Source organism: Vigna radiata, chromosome 10 (assembly GCF_000741045.1).
Source record: "Vigna radiata var. radiata cultivar VC1973A chromosome 10, Vradiata_ver6, whole genome shotgun sequence".
NCBI lineage: Eukaryota > Viridiplantae > Streptophyta > Magnoliopsida > Fabales > Fabaceae > Vigna > Vigna radiata.
In genome coordinates, this window is record NC_028360.1 from 7534623 (window position 1) to 7561659 (window position 27037).

A 27037-nucleotide genomic window follows, 5' to 3' on the forward strand; every position below is an offset into this window, starting at 1 on the left:
ACATTCAGGCTTCTGCATCGCCACATTCATGTTAGCCGGTGATTGTGACCCCATACAATCTTCCTCCTAAGATGTGTATGACAAAACCTTTCATGTTTTTAACTTGTATAATACCAGGTCCATCTAGTTTTAAGGCATTCATTGATGTTTTTTTGGAGCCTTTGATTGATGATTTAAAGAAGTTATGGATAGGTATTTGGACGTATGATGTGTCAAAGAAGCAAAATTTTCCTATGAGAGCAACTTTGATGTAGACAATTAATGACTTTCTTGCATGTGGTATGCTATCTGGTTGGAGCACGCATGGCCGACTAGCTTGTCCGCATTGCATGGAACATACAAAGTCATTCTTATTGACTTATGGTTGGAAAACTAGTTGGTTTGACTGTCATCGAAGGTTCTTACCCATGGATCACATGTTCAGGAGGAACAAAAAAGCTTTTCGCAAAGGCGAACTTGAAACAGATCAGCCACCACCTAGACTTAGTCCTTCTCAAGTGTGGAGACGAGTAAAACATTTTCCAAAAGTTAGTGAAAGTGGTATCAATAGGATAGAAGGCTTTGGAGAGTGGCATAACTGGACAAAAAGAGGCATTTTTTGGGATCTTCCGTATTGGAAGGATAACTTACTTAGACATAACCTGGATGTCATGCATATTGCAAAAAATTTCTTTGACGACATCTTTAACACGATTATGAATGTCAGTGGCAAAAAAAGAGATAATGAAAATGCAAGAAAAGATTTAAGTTTATATTGTGCTAGAAGAGACTTGGAGTTGAAGGCTCAACATAACGGAAGGTTGGTGAAGCCAAAAGCAAATTTCACCATATCAAAAGATGAGGCAAGAATAATTTGTCAATGGACAAAGTTGCTTAAAATGGCAGATGGCTATTCTTCAAACTTGGCCATATGTGCTAATATTGATAAGGTTAGCATTCAAGGTTTGAAAAGTCATGATTGCCATGTATTTATGGAGACTTTAATCCCGATTGCGTTTAGCTGTTTGCTAATCCATGTGTTAAATCCATTCATGGAAATCAGTCATTTCTTTAAGGATTTTTGTGCCATAACGCTCAAGGCAGATTCACTAAGAAAGTTGGAGGAAAATATTCCATTTATTCTTTGTAAATAGGAAAGAATATTCCCTCCTGCATTCTTTGATTCAATGGAACATCTTCATGTTCATCTTGCATATGAAGCATGACTTGGCGGACCAATGCAATATAGGTGGATGTATCCATTTGAAAGGTTTACGGGACAAGCAAAACGTTCAGTGAAAAATAAAGCTAGAGTGGAAGGATCAATATGTGCAGCTTTCTTATGTAGTGAGACAACATATTTTTGTTCACATTATTTCAAAAACTTTATGTTGTTGCCAAACAATGTTAGGAATGAAGTACAATGTCAAATTGGTACATGTCAATCAACATTGTCAGTTTTTCGACAAGTGGGTCGTGCCGTAGGGAGAGAGTCCACTTATTGGTTAACTGATGTTGAATTTAACTTTGCTCACGTCCACGTGTTAATTAATTGCATCGAAGTTAAGGTCTACCTTGAGTATTTTCTAAACCTAAACTTATTGTCAATACTTAAATTGTTATAGTCTCTAATTGCATTCATATTTAACAGCTCATTTCTTGTGGCAATGCAAGTCCCAGAAGGAAGTAGTTCTGGTATAATACACCCGGAGTTTCCACAGTGGTTCAGATATCAAGTATGTCTATGTTTTCCTTAATCAAGAACAGATCAATTGGTTTAACACTTGTAACTTAATATTTATTCACTTAATTGTAGGTTCATAACCAACCATCAAGTCCCATAATTCAAGATCTAAGGGATTTGTCAGACTGACCAATGAGATGTGTTAAAGAATGACACACATATTTTGTCAATGGGTACAAGTTCCACACAAATGCATGGTCCATAGGAAGGAAAACGACTAATTCTGGTGTGTTTGTGAAGGGACTTACTGAGGGTGGTTATGATGATTTCTATGGTATTATTCAAAAAAATTATGAGTTGGAGTACAATAGTTCAACTACTCCAAAGAGAGTAGTTCTTTTTTATTGTGAATGGTTTGATCCTTCTAGGAGTGGAACAAGAGTGGATCCTAGGTATATCATTGTTGAAATTCAAATGACTTCAAGATACCGCCCATTTGATCCATTCATTCTAGCACATAATGTTAGACAAGTGTATTATGTTCCATATCCAAATTTTCGTAACATTGACAAATGTGGTTGGTCTGTTGCAATACAAACCAAACCTAGGGGTCGCATTGAGTCAAATGATATCCAAGAGGAAATCCCTTACCAAGTTCATGAAATGGAACATGGAAATGAAATTATTGAAGTTGAATGTATATCCGCATTGCATGACATTGATGGTGATGATGAAGAGTTGGAGAAACAAAACCAAGAAGATGAAGAAGGAGAAGAAGGAGAAGAAGAAGAGCAAGAAGAAGACGACGAAGATGAAGAAGAATTTGAAGACGACGATGAAGATGATGATGATTCTTTGCATTATGATGATCATAGTGACGGTTCCAACAATGATGACAATAACGATGAACACAACGATTAAGATGATTGAATTAAAACAACCTTTTAGTTATGTTGCACAATTCTAGAAATTTTTAACAATTGTTGTAACAATATTTGTGTAAATTATATGATGTTTTAAAATTGAATTAATGTATTATGTGTTAATTAATGATTTACAGTTTTTGCCTGTGTATTTTTATACTTCCATATTTCCATATTGTAGCCAAGTCAGGAGAGGGTCCTTCGCGGCCTGATAAGGGAAAGGCTACAAAAAAAGCCTAGAAAGCAATTGCAGTATGTTATCAAGGTTCCTGACACCCCACCATTGGCATACGGTAGTACTCAAGCTAACGTTCGATCATCTCACCCACCACGCCCTACTCCGCAGCCCACACATTCTACTATACCAACCCCATCCCGTACTCAACGGCGCACTTCCCCTACTATACAACTCACTCCTTCTATTGTACCATCCACACCAAATCCTATTGTGGATTCGACACCAATAATTGATCCCTCTCCTTCTATCCCCAGGACATCATCTTCTATACCATCTGCAAATGTTCAGCAGCCATCTGATGATCCTGATGATGTGAATGATCCTTTCCCAAATAATTGGCCTTCTATTGAACCTTATGAAAAAGGGTAATACCACATTTTCTTCTTAGTCATTATTTGAATTAAATTATTTTTTATACTATGCATATAGATTCATCGTAACTTTCTTGCATTCATACTTCATGTTTTTTCCTTATAGGGTTGCTTCATACACACACACACACAAATTTTATAATTTTACAGGCAGCAGAGCTGGGACATGCTGTTTATGTTGATGAGGTGTTTACACAAACTCATCTTCGGAAGGGAACATGGACATATGTTGATGAGTGGTTTCGCAAGACAATTGTAAGTAGTTTGTTGTAACAATATTCAATGTTGTACTATTTATTTTAGTTTCACACTTTTAAATTAAAGTTACTGACGTTTTCTATCATATTTAACAGGAAAATTTTTCTACTAGGCTCACATAGGCCAGAGAGGATATGGGATGTGCTCCTGATGCTGCCTCAAGAACAAATGCAAATGAGGACATCATTAAGACCTAGTGCTGGGTTGATGTAGTCAAGGGAAAAAAAAGGGAAGAATTTATGGGGCAGGACAACTTGCCTCCAATTATACTGCTGCAAGAGGAGTGGTATTAAAACATCAGCCATCTTCATCCAACACTACTAACCAACATAACATGGTCAGTAGAGAGGCTTATGATGAAATAAGAACCAAATTGGAGACTCTTGAAGATATGTTCAGGAAATACATTCCTCAGGCAGGAATATTGGACCCATCATCTTCCCACCAAGCACCTACACAACCCATGCAGCCCACTAATGTGCAATCACCTAATCAACAACAGCCTCCTGCCCAACAACAAGAAGAAGATGAAGAAGAAACTGATTATGATGATTTTCATGGCTATTAGGATTTGATAAACTTATAAAACTTAGTTGTTTAGTTTAAAAGCTTTATTGAGTTTTGGTGTTTGTTTATATGGTATTAATAGTCCATGAACTTTTTAAACTTAGTTGCTTAGTTTAAAAACATTGGTATTTTGACGTTTGAACATGTTACAAACTACTTCTACTGTATTAATGATATGTGATGTTTTGATGTATCGTGGTGGTTAGGAAGTGCACATAGAGGATTGTTAGTTGCATGATGGTTTCATGTTTCATATATTGATTGCATTTTATGAAACAAATATTGTGCATTGATGTATGATGATATTGATTTGCAGGCAGGTGTATATTGATTAGCAAGTATATATTGATTGGAAGGTGTATTACAAGCAGCATTTTATGAAACAAGATGGATATATTGATTGGCCGGTGTATTGCAAGTTGCATTATATAAAACAAGATGTATATATTGATTGGCAAGTGTATCGTGGTTGTTAGGAAGTGCAAAAAGAATATTGTGAGTTGCACAGTACATTTTCGACAGCCATAATATATTATTGAAGGCCGCGAGCCCTCAATCATTACCGAAGGCAAATTTATTCCAAAAAGAAATACATTAAAGAAATTACTCATAATATACTATTAACTCAAAATACTTTTGAATTGCAAAGACCTGGAATATTTCCTATTTTATAACCTAGACAACTCAGATCAAACAGTATGAAATATCATATCCAACAAAAGAAAATGAAACAATCTAAATCAAAACTTGATTTTCTTAACATTTTTATCCCTCATATTTATGGATGGAAAAAGTGGACCAGGACCCATGAACCAATGAGATCTTCTCACTGCACCACCACATCCTTCTTCCTGCACCTCCCCATTCCCAATTTACCCTTGGTAGACATTTAAAGTTGGTGGCTAAATTTTTTTTTTCACCAACATTGACCAACCTCATTTAAAGTCGTCCCCATTATATAAAAACATGCTCCCCCACACTACGAAAATCACATTTCGTGTTCTTTCTCTTCACTGTGTTATCTTTCTTCTCATTTGTGGTGGTGCTTCTTTGTGGTGGGTGGTGTGTTTGTTTGGAAGTGGGAGTTTCGTAGAAGAGTTTGAAGGTGCAACAAGGTGGTCCTATGGTAGTGGTGTTGGTGCAAGAAGGTGGTCTGGTTGATGTGGTCGGTTGTGGTGGTGGTGGTAGCAGAAGGAGGTCGTCTTAGGAATGAAAGCAAGATGGAGAACCCTTCAACGGATATGAAAATTCGTCAACGGTTATCAACACCCATTGAAGGGAAAACAAATGTCCAAGAGTAACATACATCTCACCTATAAGAAGATGAAAACTACCAGTCTCGAAATGTCAGCTCTCAATGAATCCAAGCAATAAACTCTTATCAATGTACTCATAAGAAATGTGCGAGAGAGGCATCAAAGTTGAATTCAACACAATCTGTTGAATTCCCTCGTGGCACAGTCCTAACTTTTTTTTTTCGTGGGAGATCAACTTCAGGATCTCCCCTCAATCCTACACAATGATATTTCATATAATTTGTATTTAAAATAAACAATAAAATTTATAAATTCAATTTTCCACTCACCCGACCCTAGGAAATAGCATATGCAACATGTTGAACATAGTGCGTCAATAACGATGAATCACGTGGACCTCTACGAAATTCACCAACAGCCTCATCTATGTCAGGAAAATTGTCAAGCTACTCATCTTCATCAACATGGGCCTCAACTGCATCCTCCTTAAAAGCCTCCTCCTCAGTTGCCTCCATCTCTACTACAGGGTCATCCTCTACAAGAGCATCCATAAGAGCTTGACGCCTTCTCCGAGCTGAAGTTGTTCGTCTAGTCCTTACTTTGCTATGGGAAGAACTCTCCCCTCAATAACTAGATTCACCATGTGTTCTTGCCATTTCTGACAAAAATTTAACTACTAAATAAAATAAAATTAAATAAAACATTGTTTTAAATTTAATTGAATTATACAAAAAAACTATAAAAAAATTCAATTAAAAATAAATAAAACTATTAACAATTAATTTATCAACTACAAATAAATTAAACAATTACGTAATTAATTAAAAAAATTAAAAACAATTTCATTTAATTATTATTAAATTAATATTAATTAATTTATTAACTATAAATAAATGAAATAAAAACTTACGTAACTCATTACAAATATAAATTTATTAACAATTTCAATTAAATATAAATAAATTAAATATATAAAATAATTATAATTTAAACAATTCATTTAAAAACTATAAATAAATTTTTTAAAACAATTCGTTTAACAAAAAAAAATGGTTGCAGGCCTCAATGAAAATGGAGCACCCGTTGGGCCTTCAAAGGATATTGATATTTGTTGACGGATATGGGCATTCGTTGAATGTCCCAACGGATCCCCATTTTTGTTAACACCTGCAACCATTTTTTTTAACAAAACAATTTTTACTCTATATAAAAAAAATTACAAAAATAAATTAACAAAATAATATCTTATAAATATAATTTTAATAAATCTAACAAAAGAATAAAATATTAAACCAAAAAAAGTACACAACCCGAAGGCCAAAACGGAAATGTAAGATCTGTTTGGCCTTCAATGGATGTTAACGACGCAAAAAAAATACGCAACCTCAGCCACAATGGAAGCAACGACGCAAAGGCACGAAAGACAGAATAATGGAGGGAGGAAACGAAATTCACAAAAAGGAGAGGAATATGGGAAGAGAAGGAAGAAAAGAGAATGATAAAAATGAGATTTTGTGGGGCGTGAGAGTGTGGTGGGACTTCTAACACGCCCCCTCACGCTGAGGTATAGACATCATCTCAAGAGTGAGACCAGACATCTACTACCGCTGCCGGTCGCACCATCGTCTACCGTTGTCACTACCAGAGTTTTAGTTTCGATCGACGATCACATGGTTTTGATCGCCTCGACCAAGCGACCACCATATCATCAACGATCTCTTTATCGGAGTTCCTACGCGCTCTCAGCACCTTTTGAAGTTGTGGATTTGTTCCCTTTTCCATTGTGCATTGTGGCTTGTCTAGTTGCAATTCAGAGCTTCTAGGTTGCTCAGTTTCCTCTTTCAGGTTCATCGTGCGTTGTCACACATCTCGTCTCTTCTTAGGCAACTATTCAAAGCATTGAGTTTGTTCTTTTTTCTTTTTCAGGTGTCTTGATTGAAGAATCTTAGATTTTTATGGTTTCTCTCTCTTGTTCATCCATGACTTCTTCCACTGTCATCTCTTCTGACCTCCCTTTTGACACCATTGCGTTTGACTCGTCCATTTATGTTTTTTCTCCCATGGAAAAGATGACTTTTGTTAGTTTATTTATAGTTATGGTGGTTATTCAACAATGACTTCTTTATCCACTAGATGTTAATAGTGTATTCCTCTATGATGATTTGCAAAAAAAAAAATTCATGGAACAATCTTCCAGATTTGTTACTTAGGGAGAGTCTTTTGGGTTGATATTTCGTCTTCAATGTCATCTTGCAAATCATTAGCAATTTGATGTCACTCGAATGTAGAAACAGATATTTTCACTAAGTCTTTATGAATTATATTAGTAAAAAGCTTGGTATATACGATTTGTATGCATTAGTTTAAGCAGGGTGTTGAAAGTCCCACATCGACTATATATAAGGTTAATTTATAATATATAAATGGGTGCAAACCTCACTTTACAAGTCGATTTTGTGAGGTTGAGTTGGGCTTAAAGTCCACTTCTTAATAATATTAGTGAACTAAAGATAAGATTGGAACATATTTGTAAGATTCGAGAAAATTGTAGATTTTATTATGTTATTGTAATGTGATGTGTTGGCTTGCTGGTAGATATGTGTGTCTTGGATTGAATAAATGTGAGTTCAAATCTTAAGAAAAAATATTTAATGTGAAACCTATTTTTGATTTTATTTATATTTTTGCCTAAGGGCAAAAATGTCTTTTCCATTTTCATAATTGTGGTGCAGATATTATAAATAGGGGTATGGAAAGTAAAGGCCTACACTAAATAAAATAAGAAGAATAAAATAAAGGGTTAAATATGTTTTTCGTCCCTCAACTATTGGGCGTTTTTGTGTTTCGTCCCTCTTTCAAAGTATGGTACAAATTAGTCCTCAAACTTTCTGAAACGTTGGTTTTAGTCCTCCAAAACTAACGGAGTTAAAAATCTGCTGATGTGTCTAACGTCTCTGTCCACGTGTGTTAACTTTGTGATTTGTATCTCTTGACACGTGTTCTTACATTTTAAATGCAAAGTTAATCCAAAATTGTTGAAGTGTGTTTTATTAGGTTCATTGGAGAGTGTTGTCTGAAGGGTTTGAGCAAAGACGAGGTGAATAGAAGGTTGAAGCTTGGATATCACCTTCTCGAGCATTGGTGTAGTTGGGCATGTAAGTTCATTTTTTTCTTTGTTTTCGTGTGAATTNATGGATGNATTTGGGGATATAGGGTTTTGTTGAAGGGTTTTCTTTTCGAACTTGAGTTTCTTTCTNAATCACTTTTGAAGGGAAATGAAAGGTGATAAAGGAGGTTGTACAGCAAGGAGCATAGGTTCTGGAATGTCCCAAACATGTGGTTCCTCTCACCTAGCTTCAAAAAACTGTGGTTGTGGAGAAANATTGTTGTTGTTGAAGGCAACTACATTGAAGAACAAAGGGAGATTATTTTATCGATGTAGAAATTGGGCAGTAAGTGAGAATAAATGCTTTATTTATTGTGTTGAAGATTGTATTCGTGATTTGTAATTTTATTTTTGCAGAGTAATTCAAGCTNTAACTTCTTTGAATGGGTTGATGAAGGAGATATTGAAATTCAAAGAAGCGTACAAAGGAAGAGTGAAGAGGTTGAAGTGTGTATTGAAAACGTTGTGTTGGATCTAAGGAAGAAGAAGGACAAGTTGAAGAAGAAATTAGAGCAAGAGAGAAAAAATTTCAAAATGATGTTGGTGTTTTTTGTACTGTCATGGGCATTAACAGCTATGTTTTTGTATTATGTTTGTGTTGAAGATAAATTGTAATTAGATAGGTAATGTTGTGTTGTGGATGTACTTTGAAGTTTGAAATTGAATAAAATGTGCAAGTTTAGTTAAATTGTGGCCTGATATGGTTGTGTTATGTGCATTTGTGTTATATATTGATCATATTAGCAGCTTGCTCCTTTTGTCAAACAGTTTGTGTGCAGATTTTGAACCNAATGAAATCAATCAATTAAAAGTTTTCCAAAGAAAGGTGGCACTGAAAAGATCTTAAGAAAGATTCTATAGTGGATTTAAAAACCAAGACACAAGTATAAGTTGCATGTTATGCCAATTCGAAACCAATTTTAAAGTAGGCAAAAGTGTTTGACAAAATGCCTAAGAGAAAGCCTGAGAAGTCTGCATCAGAATTTGAAAAATTGGCACTGGTTCAGTAGCTTTTTACAATGCATAGTGTTTTGGTTAAATTTGATTTATGCACTTGTTTCTAATCAACTAAAGCAAGATTTTACTACCAATTTAAGATGAAATCTGATGCNATAAACATAATAAGCACAAAGTCACAAAATTCTGCAACTTATCACAAAAAATGGTCAAAATAATGGTGGTTTTGAATGTNAATTCTGCAGAAACCAGTTTGGACACTTAATGTGATGATTTTAGCAAGTTTGTTTTACCTATTTTGACATGTTATTTTGACATGTTNAATGTCAATTCTGCAGAAACCAGTTTGGACACTTAATGTGATGATTTTAGCAAGTTTGTTTTACCTATTTTGACATGTTAAAAGTGGCAGCAGAGGCTACAAGCTTCCAGATCAAAATTTGAGTGTATGAGTTGCTATTTAACACCAAAATTGGTGGTTTGGAATGTCAATTCTGCAGGAATTAATTTGGACACTTAATGTGATGATTTTAGCAAATTTGTTTTACCTATTTTGACATGTTAAAAGTGGCAGCAGAGGCTACAAGCTTCCAGATCAAAATTTGAGTGTATGAGTTGTTATTTAACACCAAAAGTGGTGGTTTGGAATGTCAATTCTGCAGAAATTAATTTAGACAGTGAATATTATGATTGCAGCAATTTTATTTTACCAAGAAGGACTTGTTGTAGCAGCCACCAGAGGCTAAAAGTATGTAAATCAAAAATTAGTCACTGCACCGAATGGTATATAAGCTGTTTGAAAATTACTCACTGCACCGAATGGTAAATAGGTTGTTTGAAAATAAAGGCACCGAATGGTTCAATAATCAACAACTGCAAAAGTAGTCCACATTGATTAATAGACAATTCGTACAAAAAGTGGTCCCAACATACATTAAAGGGTTACAGTCACTACTGCATGTGCAATTGAATAAGCATGTGAAACTACAAGACAAAAAAGTGGTCCACCCACTCTACTTTAAATAAGGAGTACACACAGTTTACACTACAACTTGTCTGAAATTACATCTTAAAATACACAAAGTTTCCTCTACTCAATTACAACTTGCTTGAGACCCTAGAATTTGTCCACCCAGTCTTGAGGATGCTCTTGTTCCTCCTTCACGCATAGTTGCAGCTCCTCCAGCTCCTGATGTTGATGCAGCCTCAGCCTCTGCAGATCTGGCCGATCCCCTTCCAGCTTCTGATGTTGAGGATGATGCCCCCCTGCCTGCAGCTGCTCCCCTTCCTGCAGCAGATCCAAGTGTTGATGCAGAAGCACCCCTTTTGTTCTACAAAAGTAGTAAGATGGTTAGATATTTATGTACATTTAAATAAATTAACTTGTAAATAGCATAACCAAGAAGACTTACCTTGTTGTTCTGACTCTTTTTACATGTCCTTAAATTATGTTCGTATGCATTGCAACTGCTACATCTTATAGCAGTATTGGTCTTTGACAATTTTCCATGGGTGACATATTCATCAGCTTCTCTTCTTCTTAATTTTTTTGGCCTCCCAGGAGGTGTTTTGTAAATAGGAGGCAGTAGTTGTGGAGAGTCAGAGGTAGACCAAAGTTGTTGTCCATTGATAGGACTTATAATTGGTGCATAACAAGTTCTATAGGCATCTTTTTTATAGTAAGGATGAACATAATTTTCTGGGTTTTCTGATTTGTAATGAATGGCAGCAANAGCATGTCTACATGGTATTCCTACCAAATCCCACAANTAACAAGTACATGTGTGATTACTTAAATCAACAACAAACTTGTCCATGGTAAAGCCATGAGTTANTTCAAATTGTGAACCCCCTGCCCAAACAGGAAGCCAATTACCACTTTTTTCAACCTCCTTATCTAATCTTTTCCTCGGTTTAGGCATAACATCACCAGGATATGAGTCAACTTTTTCTCTAAGGCTTGCAAACCTTTTCATTAAGTATGATCTAATCCATTCCATCATTGTAATTATAGGTTTGTCCCTTGCCAACAAAATAGTACTATTAAATGACTCAGACAAGTTATTGATCAACACATCACACCTAGGATAAGCACTAAAAGCATGCTTACACCAAAATTTAGTTGGTATACCCATTAACCAATTAAAGGCATCAACATTCAGATTTTTTAACTCACCCATTTTTTTCTCCCATTCCTTATGGTATGTTGCCTTCGCAGCCCCCATCATGAGGTCTCTAATGACTAGGCCTCCCCCAAATTTTTTCTTGAAATTGTTGTATAAATGGCGTAAACACAACCTGTGTTCCACTCCATTCAAGATATCATCAAAAACTGACATTAATCCTTGCATGCATAATACAGAAATAAGTATTATATAATAAAAAAAAAATTTATATAAACAAACACTAAAAATTTTAATCTACCTTTTGCTGATCCGAAATAAAGATCCACCTTTGACAATCTATGCCTCCAATATCACCAAGCAGCTGTGTCAAAAACCACATCCAGGTGTCTTTGCATTCTGTTTCTACCATTGTAAAAGCTAGTGGGAAATACTGGTCATTAGGGTCTCTTCCTACTGCAACTAACAACTGCCCTCCATAACTTGTCTTCAAGTGACATCCATCTACCCCAATGAATGGCCTGCAACTACCTAAAAAACCCTCCTTACAGCCCTCCAAACACATGTAAAAGGACCCAAACCTTGGTGGCAAGGTGGGTTGGGGTTGATTGACCTTAATCTTGAAGGTCCCAACCTTGACTCTTAATAACTCAGCCACATAGTCATACAGACGACCATATTGTCTTTCTCCATCACCCACTAAACAATCCATTGCAATTCTCTTATCTCTTGTAGCCTTCCAATAAGTTATTCCAACACTATATGATTTTTTTTATTTCATCTATGATTTGAATGGCTGTCATCCCTGCAACATTCACAAATCTGTCAACCAACACCTGTGCAATCCATTCTACACTTGCACTTTTGCTTCCAAAAGTCCTTCCACAATTGTGCCCAACTAGAGTTTTGACTCTAAAGGTTTGGCTACTTCCTACCTTGCTAGCCATAATAAGAAAACCACACCCTTTCTTACAAACTGCCCTTACTCTCTTCAAATCATTCTTGACAAACTCCACTTCTTTTCCATTCAACACGCTATTCTCTTGTAGGGCACTCTTAAAATCCTTCAAAGACTTAAACTCCATTCCTAATCTAAAATTGAATCCCCTACTCATATCTTCTACTTTATACCTTGGAAAGTGCCTTTTTTTCTCCATCACATCCTCATCACTATCTACATTTGAGGACAAGTCCTCTTTATCATAATCTTCATTTATCTCATGTTGTCCAACCTCTTCGTTAATGACAAATGTCGCCTCACTATCTTGAAATCTCCTCCTAACACTTTTCTTTTTCTTTTTCATTTTCTCCCACCTATCCAAAACTGGATTAATATTTCTTCTCTCTTCCTCCACCGTCACATTGTCCATCCCAAACCCATCATCATCATTTGCCATTCTCTCCTCCTCACTGTCATCAACATTTTCNATCCCTTCGCCCTCAACAACATTGCCCTCTTCACCTTGCACTTCACCTTGCTCTTCATCATCTTGCTCTTCCACCATTTCTCCCTCAACATTCCCCTCTTCCTCTTCGTCATCTAGTACCAAGTCTTCTACTTCAACATTTCCCTCCACCCCACCAATATTTTCTTCATCCATAACAACATGTTCCTCCATCTCCTCTGCTCTTATTTCCTCTGCCTCCTCACCAAATGTAAGAAAACTAATTTCCTCTGCCTGACTGGGTTACCCATGTTGAACATAAATTTCAACTTCCTCCTTATTTGCCTCTGCATAGTTAGACAACAAAATGGCTTCTCTGTCATCTGTCAGTGGTCTGAGGTTGTTCATTGCCTTTTGTTTCGAACCCTTCCACCAAAGCTTGAATTCTCCATCATTAACAATTCCCACCGCTTCAAAGTATGACCACATGTCGGGATCGATTCCCCTAATAACATGTATCTCTCCTCCCACATATTCTATACCCTTCTTGTTCATGAACTTCCCCATATGATACAAACACACGTCAAAAACCATTTTTCCTACATGGTCAAATGAAAACTTCCCACATTAGGCTGACAATGCACAACACAATGCACATTACACACACAATTGCTTTTCTTCTTCAAACAATCACAGAGAAAACAAATTAAACTAAAACTAAAAAATTACCTTGCTCAATGAACCACAGAGAATCGCCTTTCTTCTTCAACGAACCACCTCAACAAACCACAAAGAAATCCATTTCTTTCACGAACCACCACAACGAACCACAGAGAAGTCTCTTTCTTTCACCAACCAAACGCAAAGAATGAACGCATGAACCCTAATGCACGCGAAGCTCAACCACGAACCAAATGGAAACAAAGCACATCAACACCAACACGAACCCTAACTGATTTTGAGTACCAGTACCAATTTCATTCTAAGTTAAAAAGGAAGCAGTTTCATCCACAGATCAATTAACACATGTCAACCCATCACACGTGTCAAGAGATAAAAACCAAGCGTTAACACCCGTGGACAGAGACGTTAGACACATCAGCAGATTTTTAACTCCGTTAGTTTTGGAGGACTAAAACCAACGTTTCGGAAAGTTTGAGGACTAATTTGTACCATACTTTGAAAGAGGGACGAAACACAAAAACGCCCAATAGTTGAGGGACGAAAAACATATTTAACCCTAAAATAAAATAAAATAAAATGTTTTAAAAATAATGGTTGAGAGATTTTAGGAAAAACAGTTACTTGTAAGTTTTATTTTAAAAATAAAATAAGGATTTAAAAAGAAGAAAAACATAGAAAGTGTGGTACGTTTAATAGAAAAGAAAAAAGATAACAATTAGACAGAAAAACTGAAGAGGAGAAGAAGATAGAACTCCATAATTAAGGTATGGAAAACTCACCTTTGTGTTATATGATGAATGTGATTGTATTATGGATTTTGAATATTCATTTATTTATTTGTTTAAATGTAAATTAATTTTGAAAGCTGTCCAATGGATGTTTGTACTGTAATTGTATGATCTGAAAATTTTTTATAAGCTTTTCAACTATGAATATACCATATTTAATTAATCTCTTATTATATTAATTTCACTTTTAGAATTCACTGTATTGAATTCTAGAAATTCATAATTTCTATCCTAAATAGGAATTTACGAATTCTTATATTTGTTAGGATTATAATAAAAATTAGGATTCATTTTGATTGCAATTAAAATTAAAATTATGGTTCTGGATATTTTTTTAATTAGGGTTTAATAGGAATTGAGGTTAGTTATCAATAATTTATTGGAAACAGAAATTAATTTATTTGAATAGGAAGATAATTAATATTGGAAGATGAATTGCTAATCAAATTAATTAAAATTAATTATTTTGGAATTAGAAATTAATTTATTTTAAAAAGAGAAGCAGTGAAATTTTAATGATCAATTAAAGTAATGATGAGTTATTATTTTGGATTGGGCTGTGATTCTTAAAATATTATAGAAATTTATATTGTTCTTACATAAGACTATATAGTGACGTGTAAGTGCTGAAAAGGGAGGTGTGAATAATATTTAATTTAAGTATGGATTATGTTTGGTTGACTTTGTTAGTGTTATATATTTGAGGGGAGGGATGTGTTTATCCTGTACCTAGTAAATCCTGAATTATGAACTATCTACTATATAATTATGAACCTGTATGGGGAAGTTACAAGTGGTATGATTGTGAACCTATATGGGGAAGCTACAGGTGGTATGATTGTGAACCTGTATGGGGAAACTACAGGTGGTATGATTGTGAACCTGTATGGGAAAGCTACAGGTGGTATGATTGTGNTGATTGTGAACCTGTATGGGGAAACTACAGGTGGTATGATTGTGAACCTGTATGGGAAAGCTACAGGTGGTATGATTGTGAACCTGTATGGGGAAGCTACAGGTGGTATGCTTATGAGCCTGTATGGGGAAGCTACAGGTGGTAGGGTTAGGTACAGGAGACAGACTAGTGTCCTTTGTGATAATGTTGGGAATTCATAATAACTTTGTCTCTAGAGATGATGTTGATAAGGATAAACGTGGATAGTATAGTAATGATATAGTTAATGAGAATGTTAATGATGATCATGATGATTATGTTAATAGAATAACGTTATAGATAGTGAATTGTTGTTAAGTTGTGTTTACTTATCATGTACATATTTTATTGTTATTGGTTGTGTTATGGTAGTTTACCCATATTTATTTGTGCTTGTGGTTGTGTGTGTGTCTTGCGATGATCGTATGACCTTGGTTATGCGGTAGCAGGGTGTGTAGCAGATGCTCCAAATGCATGATAGCGACGTAAGAGTGGGGGACGACCTTGATTTATTTAGAGCTTTAAGTTATAAATTTAAGAAATAATGTAATTGGATTTACTTTATTTCATTGTTTATTTTATAAATTTTGATATTATATAATTAAATTTCTACGATGGTATAATGATTTTAAAAGTTTTAATTTTTCTCGTAATCCGGACATCTCAAAAGGAATCGGGATGTTACAATATCAATCTAGTAACATTTTTTTTAAATTAAAATTGACTTAAAACATTAATTTTTTATACTATTATTTTAAGAAGATAAATATATAAAACTTAAATCATTAACAAGTTTCAATTAATAATTATAATAGGATAACCAAATATGCCTTTAATATTTCTTTATTTATATATAAATACATTTTAAAGAAAAGTAAAAAGAGAAAAATTCTAACCCGTTTTAAACATACCAAACAGCCTACATCAGCCCATATACTCACATTAATATTTATACTCGTTAGTGAGTCGCGTCGCACTAATGGTTAACAAATACAATGAACAAAATCAATAAAACTGAGCGCAAAAAGAGATGTTGGGAAGATGAGATAAAATTAGGTCGTGCAAATAATTTTACTTAAAAATTATTTTTATTTGATTTTTACATATCCATGACAGTGCATAAAAATAATTCAAGGGAGGGCAAAAAGCAATTGTCTTTCTGCAAATACTTTAAAGTCCATATCATGAATTGGGCTTACTAATTAACCCAAGCGTTGGCCCACGGTTTTAAACGTTGAATAAGTTAATATAAATACAAGTGGTGGTAATTAAAATATGCTATGGTGAACACTTCAAAACAAAGTCATTCTCTAGATATATTAAAATATACTATTATTGATTTCAAAAGGCCTTAAGTCTCGTATAGGACAATTCAACACAAATAACTACAATAAACTAAATATTTAACATACATTATTTCCATAGTGTAATTTTTTTTAAGTTTCACTTTTTACTAATAATTTTTTATGTTATTAAATTTTAACATTTGTATGACTTTTGTTGTTGATGATATATGACATTTTACAGCATAAAAAGAGAGAGTTTTGTTCTTCTCTTCACATGTGACAAAACAAAAGCAATTTAAGAAAAAAAGAAAAGGCAAAGGAAAAACCATAATAACAAAATGATGGGACATAGTAATTAATTTTTGAGACATGCTCATGATGAAAGAAGATGGGTAGAAAGAAACAACAATAATAAAGGAAGTGTGAATAAAGCATATAGGGTTCAACGTCCTATAAAACCCAATTGTAGGACAATTTGGCACTATCCAAAACCCACAAATAGCTTCATCAAGGAAGAGAAAGCGATGTATGAATTGTATAATATCATGTTATCATGCAAGGTGTCACCTTTCGGCAGCCAAAGAACCCTAATTCGAAAAGAATACAAAAACTATAAACTACCCAACAAATGCTTGCAAGTACTTCACCAACAACAACTACCCAATAACCCTAGTCACAAACAAATATGCTGTTGAGGTTAAAAAATTAAACTTTACGACATTTACATGTGTAAGAATTTGCGGTTTTATTTGATCGATTTTCTTGTACTTTTTTTTCTTTTTTACTTTAATCTATTTTTTCTCTCAATTATTGGAGACAAACTTAGAAAAACAAGGAATGAAAAATAATATAAAAGAATTTGCCTTTTTGCTGTCTAAGACATTTCTTTCTCTGCCATCTCTTTCGTTTTCCTATTGGGGTCATCGTCACCTCAGGGTGTTTTCTTCGACGGTGCTACCGATGACGTGGCGAACCCTAGCGGCATGCCTTAAGGTCAAAAGGGTCTTTTTCATGGAAAAGGAACAAGGGTATGCAACGCTCTGAAACGAAAAGGGAGTCTTAAAATGAGAACGGGTGCAGGCGATCCCGTACTCTCATCTCTTTGAACTTGACTACAGCTGAAACAAAAATTTGTCTCGAACAGCTTTCGGATTTTTCAAACCCATCCATCACTTTCTCTCTCTAATAACGTTCTCTTTCTCTCTGTGGAGGGATTCAATATCGGAGCTTTTGATTGGAAATTTTGAAAGTCAGCTTTGTGAAGAGGTCTTGGAAGGTGAGGTGCTATTTCTTCTCTTTGTTTTTTTTTTTTTTGCTTTTCTTTTGTGAATTTCGCTTGGGATTTAGTGAAGGTGAAAGCTTTGATGGTTTTGCGATTTTGGGTTTTGTTGGATTGTTTGGAGAGGCCGCTTTCGGTTTATCGTTTGTTTTTGTCGTTCATCGGTATTTTGCTTCGTTGGCTGTTGTTTCAATTCATGCTCTGTTTGCGGCATTTGATGATGTTTTTCTGTCGTTTTCGGGTCGTTTTGACCTACTTCAGGGCCTTTTTAATTGCAATGTTATCCACTCTGCCGTGTAGGTTGGACAAACTTCTGTCCATGTTTTGGAGAATAAATTTTCAATAATTGTGGTCTTTTTTTATTCTGACGGGGGTTGTTTGGACTGGAAAACCCTTTGAAAAAAAAAAATAGATTGTGGAATTTTAAGTGTTTCGTTACTATTTTTTTGCATGTAAAGTTTATATTGTCTGAAATCTTTGCTTTGTTTTTGGAGGCCTATTTGCACTGATGAAAGGTCCTTGACTCCTCAATTTATTCTGGTTTTGTGAATGGGCTCTAAACATGCATTGTGTAATATTCTTGATTTTTTGGTTTTGTTTATACTTATGCATTGAGGGGGTTGTAGTGTGTGAATACAAGTTGTTTGTTGATTGAGGAGTATGTTGTTTTTTGAATGTTCTTATTCGATGGAGCGGGGAGGTATTCTGGAATCTTGTAGGATGTTGGAGTTTAATCCAGAATAAGTTTATTGATAGTGACAGTTCAAAACTCAAAAGTATTTTTTGAGAGAGAATCTTACTGTTTCAATATATCCAAGTGCGGGTTGTATTAGTGATTTTAGGGTTCTATCATGTCTGTTGAATCTTGACACTGCACAAAAATAAGTTTTTATTTTTTCCACTTGGTTGGAGAATGTCCTGTGTCCATCACAAAGTTACTGTGATCGATTTTTGGCATATGGAGTTTTGCTCCTTTAACTTGGTTTTATAGTGGTCTTCATTTTGTCTGTGTGACTAGAAATTCTTCTAATATGGAGTTCTGTATATTTGTCGTTTATAATTTACCAGTTCATGATGATGATTGTTTTATTTTAATATCTTTCTACTAACTTGTTGTTTGCAACAGGTTGGCTTCAAACTGCTTAATATTATTATAAGATACAATGGTAGCGAAAATTCGTCAAAGTGCTACTGAGTCTCCTAATCCAAAACCGGAGGTTGGAGAGATTGACACCAGCCCACCTTTTCAGTCTGTTAAAGATGCTGTCTCTCTATTTGGTGAAGGTGCTTTCTCTGGTGAAAAACCAATTATTAAGAAGGCAAAACCTTATTCTGCTGAGGTAATTGTTGTTTTGTACTAGTATGTGTTCTCTACCACAACCATGTTACACTGGAAGTTGCATGATGTAGCATAAACGTTTTATAACTCTTTAATTGATAAAAAGAGAAAAAAAAGCTTTATGACAGATTGACTATATATGCATTTGATGGAGCAGATACTTACCCAGTTTGCTTAATAATAGTTTTACTCTATTTTATCGTCCTGAGTTTCTCTCCATTGTGCCACGAGGCACTTCACTGTATAACAATGCCAGACTAGTTGTCCTTATTATATTAGGACTTGCAAGATGCAGTCTCAATTTTATTGAGCAACTCTAGAAATTTTCTCTGCAGTGATAAAACTAGAACGTAAAAAGTCCTAGAACCTAGGGAAACCTTTATGACCATAGGCCCCAAAACCATATTCATATCATTCTTAACACTCAATTTCTTACCCTTACGCACACACGCATCCTCAAATCCTTCATCTCCTTCTATCAGTTCCTCATCCTTCTGTAATGCTGTGGCTTGATAGAATAAACATTGTGAATGTGTAAACGATCACTTTGGTTCCTAAATTTGTAGGCATGGTTATCAAACTCTCGAGTTAACTCTTAAACTCTTACGAGTTTACGTTCCTAGACATGGCTTCCGAGTTAACTCGAAAGTAAACTCTTTTTTGCGTAAACTCGGTAAAATTAATTGTGAAATCGGTAGGATCGTGTAGAATCGCGAGTTTGGAGCGATTCTACGAGCTTGAAAGGGGGGAAAATTAAAAAAAACAAGGTCATTTGGTCTTTTTTTATTATATATGTAATGGAATGCATCAAAATTAATGACAATAATTCAAGTATTTATGTTTTACAATATTTATTTTTATGAACAATATATCTATAAATTTTATTTATTTAAAGTTATATAATTTTGTAGACTTATTTGAATTAAGATATTATTTATATAGTATTTTTCATTTGAAGTAAACTCGTTACGAGTTTACGAGTCGAATTTACTCGACTCACGAGTTTACGTAAACTCGCGAGTTTGATAACCTTGTTTGTAGGGTGCAGTAACATTAGTCCCTGATCTGAATGAAATTAGAAGAAAGTTATTGAAAGTGTAATTGGCAATCACATTTGTTCAAAATTCAAAAAAATGTGCTATTAAAGTGATAATATTAAATATATTTAAGGACTAAAACGAACTTAAATAGTTAAATTTAGGGTCTTAGTTAACATCCCAAGGACGTATTAAACATTTTCTTTCAGGACTAAGTATGGCAGTTCCTACCACTTTCAGGGACTGAGGTGGTTGTTTACGCCATTCTCAATACTCTTCATGGTGTCATCCTTATGGTCATTGGTCTAACAGTAGACTTTCAAAATCTAGAAATGGGGAAATCAGTCATTGGATTTCCCCATTTCTCATTACTTTTTCCCCTGAAAAGTGAAGACCCTGTGCTTCGTTTTACAAATTGATCCTTTTGTTTTGAGCGTGCTAATACCTTTTGGTTTTAACTACTTTGAGTTTCCTGATAGCATTTTCAATAGTTTTAGATTTTATTAAAACTATTATAATTCTCAGCTTGACTACATAAATGGTTTGGAGAATAATTCAGGTTCCTAAAATGGTCTTTTTCTACTCAAAATTGTGTGCACGTGTGGGAATTGCAAACAAGAATTCCAGGTGTTCCAGCAGTGTTAATTATATTAAAATTAAATTGTAATAAGTTGTTTTTGTTCAGTTTTCTTAAAGATCTGAATACAGGAAGATGTTGTGTTCATCTTTTAAGAAGGAATCTCTAGTGCAGGCATGAATTGGCACAAGTTTTAACATACTCAAGGGCAACATTACATTTTCCATGAAACATTATGCAAATCTATATCCACCATTTTATATAATCAATTACAATAGTAATCTGTTTTAATTGTACACCACTTTGTTCTAGTAACACCAGCTGATCTAACTTCTGACCACTGCATTAGGTTATCCATTAATAATTTTATATTTTCTTCTATCAAGATAGATTTCATTGTACTTTGTCTTTTTCAATTTGCAATTTACAAGTTTGTTCTTTCAATAGAGAGTACTGGCCAAGGAGACACAACTTCATGTAGCCCAAAAAGAGCTGAACAAGTTAAGGGAACAAGTAAAGAATGCTGAAACTACCAAGGTTCAAGCTCTTGCGGAGCTTGAAAGGGCGAAAAGAACAGTTGAGGATCTGACACAGAAGATGAAAGTTATTGGTGATTCTAGGGAGTTAGCGATCAAGACAACCGAAGCTGCAAAGAGTCAGGCAAAACAACTTGCAGAAGAAAAGTATGGTATCCCTGACGTAACAGGTGGTGCTTGGAAGGAAGAATTAGATTCTGCAGTAAAAAGGTATGCATCTGTCATGACAGAACTTGATGCAGCAAAGCAAGTGTTGAGCAAGACTCGACAAGAGTATGATTCATCCTTGGATGCAAAAAAGTCTGCTTTCAAGCGAGCAGCAGAAGCTGAAGATGGATTGAAGGAAAACACAGAAAGAGCATCTGAGCTTTCTAAAGAAATTTCATCTGTAAAGGAGTCAATTGAGCAAGCAAAGCTTGCATCTGTTGTGGCACAGCAACAGCAAGCAATGATTTTGGCTGAGAAAGATGTTCTAAGACAATCGTATAAAGCTACCCTGGAACAATCTGAAAAGCAATTGCTTGCATTAAAGAAGGAATTCAGTCCTGAGCTTTCCAAGAATCTTGAAATGCAGCTTGAGGAGAGAATGAGTGAAATTGGGGCTCTTCAAAAGGAAATGGAAAATAAAAGGACGTCGGACTTGGACTCTGTTAAAAGTGTCACTTTGGAGCTTGACGATGCTAAGGAGTCACTGCAGAAAGTAGCAGATGAAGAAAGCTCTCTTAAAAGCTTAGTGGAATCTCTCAAGGTGGAACTGGAGAATGTAAAGAAAGAACATTCTGAGTTGAAGGAGAAGGAATCTGAAACTGAATCCATTGTTGGGAATCTGCACGTCAAGCTCCGCAAAAGCAAGTCCGAGCTTGAAGCCTGCATGTCAGAAGAATCTAAGGTTAGAGGTGTATCTGAGGAAATGATCTTGACACTTAGCCAGCTGACATCTGAAACTGAAAATGCAAGGCTGGAAGCAGAAGATATGAAGAAAAAAACAGAAGAATTGAAGAAGGAAGCTGAAGTTACTGGACTTGCATTAGCAGAAGCAGAGAGAAAGCTTAAAATGGCACTGGAAGAAGCAGAAGCAGCAAAAGCAGCCGAGAAAAGAGCTCTTGACCAGATTACAGTGTTAACTGAAAGAACTACTGCTGCTCGTGCATCCACATCTGAATCTGATGCTGTGATTACAATCTCAAAAGATGAGTTTGATTCACTAAGCCATAAAGTTGAGGAGTCTGACAAATTAGCAGACATGAAAGTGGCTGCTGCCAAGGCACAGGTTGAAGCTGTGAAGGCTAGTGAAAATGAGGCTCTCAAAAAGTTAGAGACAACTCAGAAGGAAATTGAGGATATAAAGGCTGCAACACAAGAGGCCCTGAAAAAGGCTGAAATGGCTGAAGCAGCAAAAAGGGCAGTGGAGAGTGAGCTCCGAAGATGGCGTGAGAGGGAGCAGAAGAAGGCTGCAGAAGCTGCATCCCGAATTTTGGCTGAGACACAGGTGTCAACAGAATCATCACCTCAGCACTACAGGATTCAAAAGCAGAATCATCCTCATACAACTGCAGAGGTGAGGAAGTTTGAAAAGGAGAAGGTTTCAGTTTCAAAAAAAGCCCTCTTGCCTAATATTAGCGGCATCTTCCATAGGAAGAAAAACCAGGTTGAGGGTGGCTCTCCTTCTTATCTGCCTGGTGAGAACCCTCTATGAAATATGTAATGTGCAGCAGTTTGTGCAGCTCTTGAATTTGAGAGAAACATTTATTTGTGTGTAGTTGAGGGATTTGATCAGATTTTGTTGTTGTAGTCTGTTTGAAAGAAAGGATGGTGTAGTGTTTATAGTTTGGTGATAACTTTGGAGATGCATAATGTAAATGGGACCAAAGTAAGATTAAAATCTATTGCTTTTTTTTCTTCTGTTAATACTAAGCTTTCATGTGTGGTAGTTTGAACTATATTTGAAGTATTGTGTAATGTGAATAGTTCGGTTACCATTCTAGGAAATGCATAATGCAAATACTTAATTTCAGTTTGGTTCATAAGAAAAACTTTTTAAATGTGTCTCTATGCATACTAAAATACAATGTCAAAGTAGTGAAAAGATACAACACGAAAATCATGGTGATTTTAATGCACTCTTCAATTTTCCATAAGGAGTAAAACTTCAACAGCATCACCTTCTCTAACTTGTCATAAATAACTCAAACTACAAAGCAAAGCTACTTCTGACCTAACCTTTTTCCATCTATAGGCAACCTGTACCACTTAGCATTAACTACTCAATTTTGTATATAACACATCAATTTTCTTTAGGATAATGACATTTAGACAACTTTTTTAGATAACATTGATTAGTGTTAATCTATAATAATAATCATAAACATTATTGTGGAGTAATTTTTTATTAATCATAGATTGACATGTAATCAATGTTTAAATGTTGTTAAAAAAATGTTGTCTAAATAACATTATCATTTTCTTTAATTTCTCTACCACACTCTACGAAGATCTCACCCTCTTTGTAAATGGAGTAATTAGACCACCCACCACTACACAGTCTTGAGAAAAAGTTGTTTCATCTAAGAAACTAAAGTGTGTTTTATGATCACATTTTTTTTATTAGATCATTTCCATTATTGTAAGTAATAATAGTATAGAAGTTGAACCACATAAATTCTTATGTCTTGTACTATTTTTTTATGGTTTAGTTTTCCGTTTATTTTCAAAGTCAATCAATAAAAATATCGATGTTAATATGGTTTATTAAAATAGTTATTATAAATTTCAATAATTTAGCAAAACTAAAATATAAATAAAACATTTTTACAGCATTTTTGCATGACAAATATAATATTATACAGGAAATTGTGCTTTAGTATCCAAACCATAGTTTAGACAAAAATAACTAAAGATACATTTTTTAGTTCAACTAAGAATTTATAAAGGTTTAAAAGCAACCTGTCCATTTTTTTCTGAGTAATATGTTCAATTTATTGATTGATATATTGAATGTTTACTATAGGAATATTAAACCAGCAAGCTCTGATAATGAAAAATGCTTTATTAAAAACATAAAGTTTGCAATGATCTTGACATTTGGAAGAGATTATACATGTTCAACTAATATCAAAGTTAAAGATGTAAAATGTGGAGATCATTGTGACTGTGACATTTTATGGTGCCACCTTTATTATGCTTAAATAAATGACCAAAATATCTATATTTGATATTGTTATTTATCTTTTTATTATTCAATAATATATTGAAATATATTATCCTTTAGTCTATATATTTTAATTTGTTACATTTTCTTATTAATATCTCATTAATAAACATGTATGATAAATAAAAATAGAGATGACGATGCATATTAACTCACATCGTTTTGGTCCATCTCATATTTGCTCGTAAAAAATGAGTTAGATAAAAATTGCGAATTTATTTTATTGGCTCGTTCCACACAATGATTGGTTCACATGTTTATGGGCAAGCCTACTACATAAACAAAATCTTAAAGAAAAAAAAGACATTAATCTTCGCGAACTGAAGGTTATGTAATAACTAAGTTAAAATACTTCATTTGTCTTTATTTTTTAAATAGTTAATCATGTTGTAAAAATGTTGAGAAAAATTGTAAAATTTTCCAAAATATTTATGAAGATCTTAGAACTACTAAAGATATCAAAAAAATGAGTATAAATTAAACTCGGAATAATTTTGAAAGAAGAAAAGAAGAAAAAAGAGTGTAAGAAGATTTTTTTTGGCGTATTTTAGAATGAGGAAGAACTCTCTATTTATAAAACTAGGAAAGAATAAAATAAATAAAAAAATTAAAACCAATAAATGATTTTAACGTTGTAAAATTAATTGATATTGAAAATTTTGAATGTTGACATGCGAACAATATATTCTGCATTGTCATTCGTAAATGAAAATAAATAAAATATAATATTACCTCCAAAAAGTTAAATTTGTTTGTATAACACTAAAATGTATGAAATTCAATTTTGTTTAAAATTGTAACAAACAATCAACTTACTTGACAAATAAAATTAAACATATAAAATACAACTCTTCACTTTAATCTTGTTGGTCCGAGAGGAAAGAAAATAAGAGTCCAGATGCAAGGTAGAGAAAAAAGAATAAGAATAAAAGTGGAGAACAAGATAAATGATCTGAATGAATACTATCTTCTTGAAAAGCAGAGGAGGTGACCATAATATAGCTAAGAAAAACAATTGTAATACAGACAGTTAAAACAGAAAAAAAAAAAAAACTGAACACAGGTTACGACTGAAGAATGCTTAATAGAGGAAGGCCAAACGGTATTGAGTTTAACTAACAATTCTTCACCTAAACTCAATAAGGACAAAGAAACCGAACGATATTAACAATCATAGACCGAACTGTACAGAACTAATCCTGGACAAACACTTCAGAAATTTTTCCTTTGCAAGCGGCTTAGTTAGCATGTTTGTAGGGTTATCTTCAGATGTTATTTTGAAGATTTGGACGACACCGGATTCCACAATGTTTCTGACAAAGTGTAACTTAACATCAATATGCTTTGTTCTTTAATGGTAAATTTGATGGTTGGCCAAATGTATGGCGCTTTGACTGTCACAATGAACACGGACAAACTTTTGATCAATCCCCAATTCCTGAATCATGCCTTTTAATCATAGTGCCTCCTTTACCCCTTCGGCAAGCGCACAATATTCTGCTTCAGTGGTTGAAAGAGCAAAGACTGATTATAGTGTAGACTTCTAGCTCACAACAGTTCCGAACAAAGTGAACACATACCTTGAACGGGATTTTCTTGTGTACATGTACCTAAAAAAATCTGAATCAACAAATCCTTCAATAAAACCTCCACCTTGAAAGTTATTCTGAAAGAGTAATCCAGAATCAAGAGACCCCTTTATGTATTTAAGCATCACTTCAAAGCTTCCTAATGGATTTGTCCAGGATTAACCATGAACCGACTAAGAACACTTACTCCATGCGTCAGGTCAGGTCTAGTGCAGACCATGCCATACATGATGCTCCTAATTGATAACGGTTGATTTAACTTGTTTGTGTGTATATTTTGTGAACAAATAAACTCCTTCATAGCTTTTACCTTGTTTTATCCTCACGTTTAGTGTGTTTTCTAGTTTTCTTGTGTTTTATTTAGTATATGTTTGTTTTTACCTTTAATCTCTATGTTTGAGTGTGTGAAATAAATGAATAGGAAGCAATTCTAGTGGAGGAAAACAAGCAAGAACTCAAGGGAACATGTTTTGGGACAATAAAAGATTAATTTGAAACAAATACCCATGTTGGACGCCTAGGGGGCGCTGAGCGCCCTTTTTCTGCAGATTTCACGCCTAGGCACCCCAGAAGGGCGCTGGGCGCCCTTTGCTTCGCTGTTTTACCCAGAATTTGGCGCCCGGGCGCCCTAGAAGGGGCACTGGGCGCGACTTTCCACTGATGTGTCAAAATGGGTTATTTAAACATGGGTCTCGCGATTTTTGGGGCATTCTTCTCCTCCTACACTTCATTCTTCACCTAGAGAGATTAGGAGAGGCCCTTGGAGGCTATTTGGGGTGTTGGGAAGCTCTCCCACTCCTCCTTGGGTCTTCAAGCTTCATCAATGGTGATTTTGACCCTTTTGGGTTGAGGAAGAAGATGGGTCACAAATTG

General features: G+C 34.7%; 3 protein-coding genes across 4 annotated transcripts; 2 read left to right on the forward strand and 1 right to left on the reverse strand.

The window, feature by feature from the left end:
- The first annotated feature begins 407 nt into the window (after window positions 1-407).
- On the forward strand, window positions 408-4160 carry LOC111242696. Its single transcript, XM_022787237.1, has 5 exons — window positions 408-929; window positions 1605-1715; window positions 2768-3189; window positions 3346-3450; window positions 3549-4160. Exons 1-5 carry the CDS (start codon window positions 408-410, stop codon window positions 3664-3666), a joined length of 1278 nt encoding a protein of 425 aa, XP_022642958.1. The 3' UTR covers window positions 3667-4160.
- A 6333-nt stretch (window positions 4161-10493) lies between these two features.
- Window positions 10494-11738, reverse strand: LOC106774748. The gene is made up of 2 exons (XM_014661786.1): window positions 10812-11738; window positions 10494-10730 (listed from the first exon to the last, which is right to left on the reverse strand). The coding sequence occupies exons 1-2, from the start codon at window positions 11736-11738 to the stop codon at window positions 10494-10496; spliced, it is 1164 nt and encodes a 387-aa protein (XP_014517272.1).
- Window positions 11739-17475: 5737 nt separating this feature from the next.
- Window positions 17476-23275, forward strand: LOC106776121 (WEB family protein At5g55860). 2 transcript variants are annotated; one of them, XM_014663454.2, is made up of 3 exons: window positions 17476-17880; window positions 19005-19218; window positions 21279-23275. In XM_014663454.2, exons 2-3 carry the CDS (start codon window positions 19042-19044, stop codon window positions 23061-23063), a joined length of 1962 nt encoding a protein of 653 aa, XP_014518940.1. In that variant the 5' UTR covers window positions 17476-17880; window positions 19005-19041; the 3' UTR covers window positions 23064-23275. The 2 variants fall into 2 exon arrangements, with proteins under 2 accessions (XP_014518940.1, XP_014518939.1); XM_014663453.2 differs by having other exon boundaries at window positions 17476-17875.
- Window positions 23276-27037: the final 3762 nt, after the last annotated feature.

Bases quoted from the DNA above. Each gene is read 5' to 3' on its own strand.
- LOC106776121 (XM_014663454.2), top strand. From the start codon at position 19,042: ATGGTAGCGAAAATTCGTCAAAGTGCTACTGAGTCTCCTAATCCAAAA. The intron at 19,219-21,278 runs GTAATTGTTGTT...TTCTTTCAATAG, and splicing joins CAAAACCTTATTCTGCTGAG to AGAGTACTGGCCAAGGAGAC.
- LOC111242696 (XM_022787237.1), top strand. From the start codon at position 408: ATGGATCACATGTTCAGGAGGAACAAAAAAGCTTTTCGCAAAGGCGAA. The intron at 930-1,604 runs GTTAGCATTCAA...AAATTGTTATAG, and splicing joins TATGTGCTAATATTGATAAG to TCTCTAATTGCATTCATATT. The intron at 3,190-3,345 runs GTAATACCACAT...ATAATTTTACAG, and splicing joins ATTGAACCTTATGAAAAAGG to GCAGCAGAGCTGGGACATGC.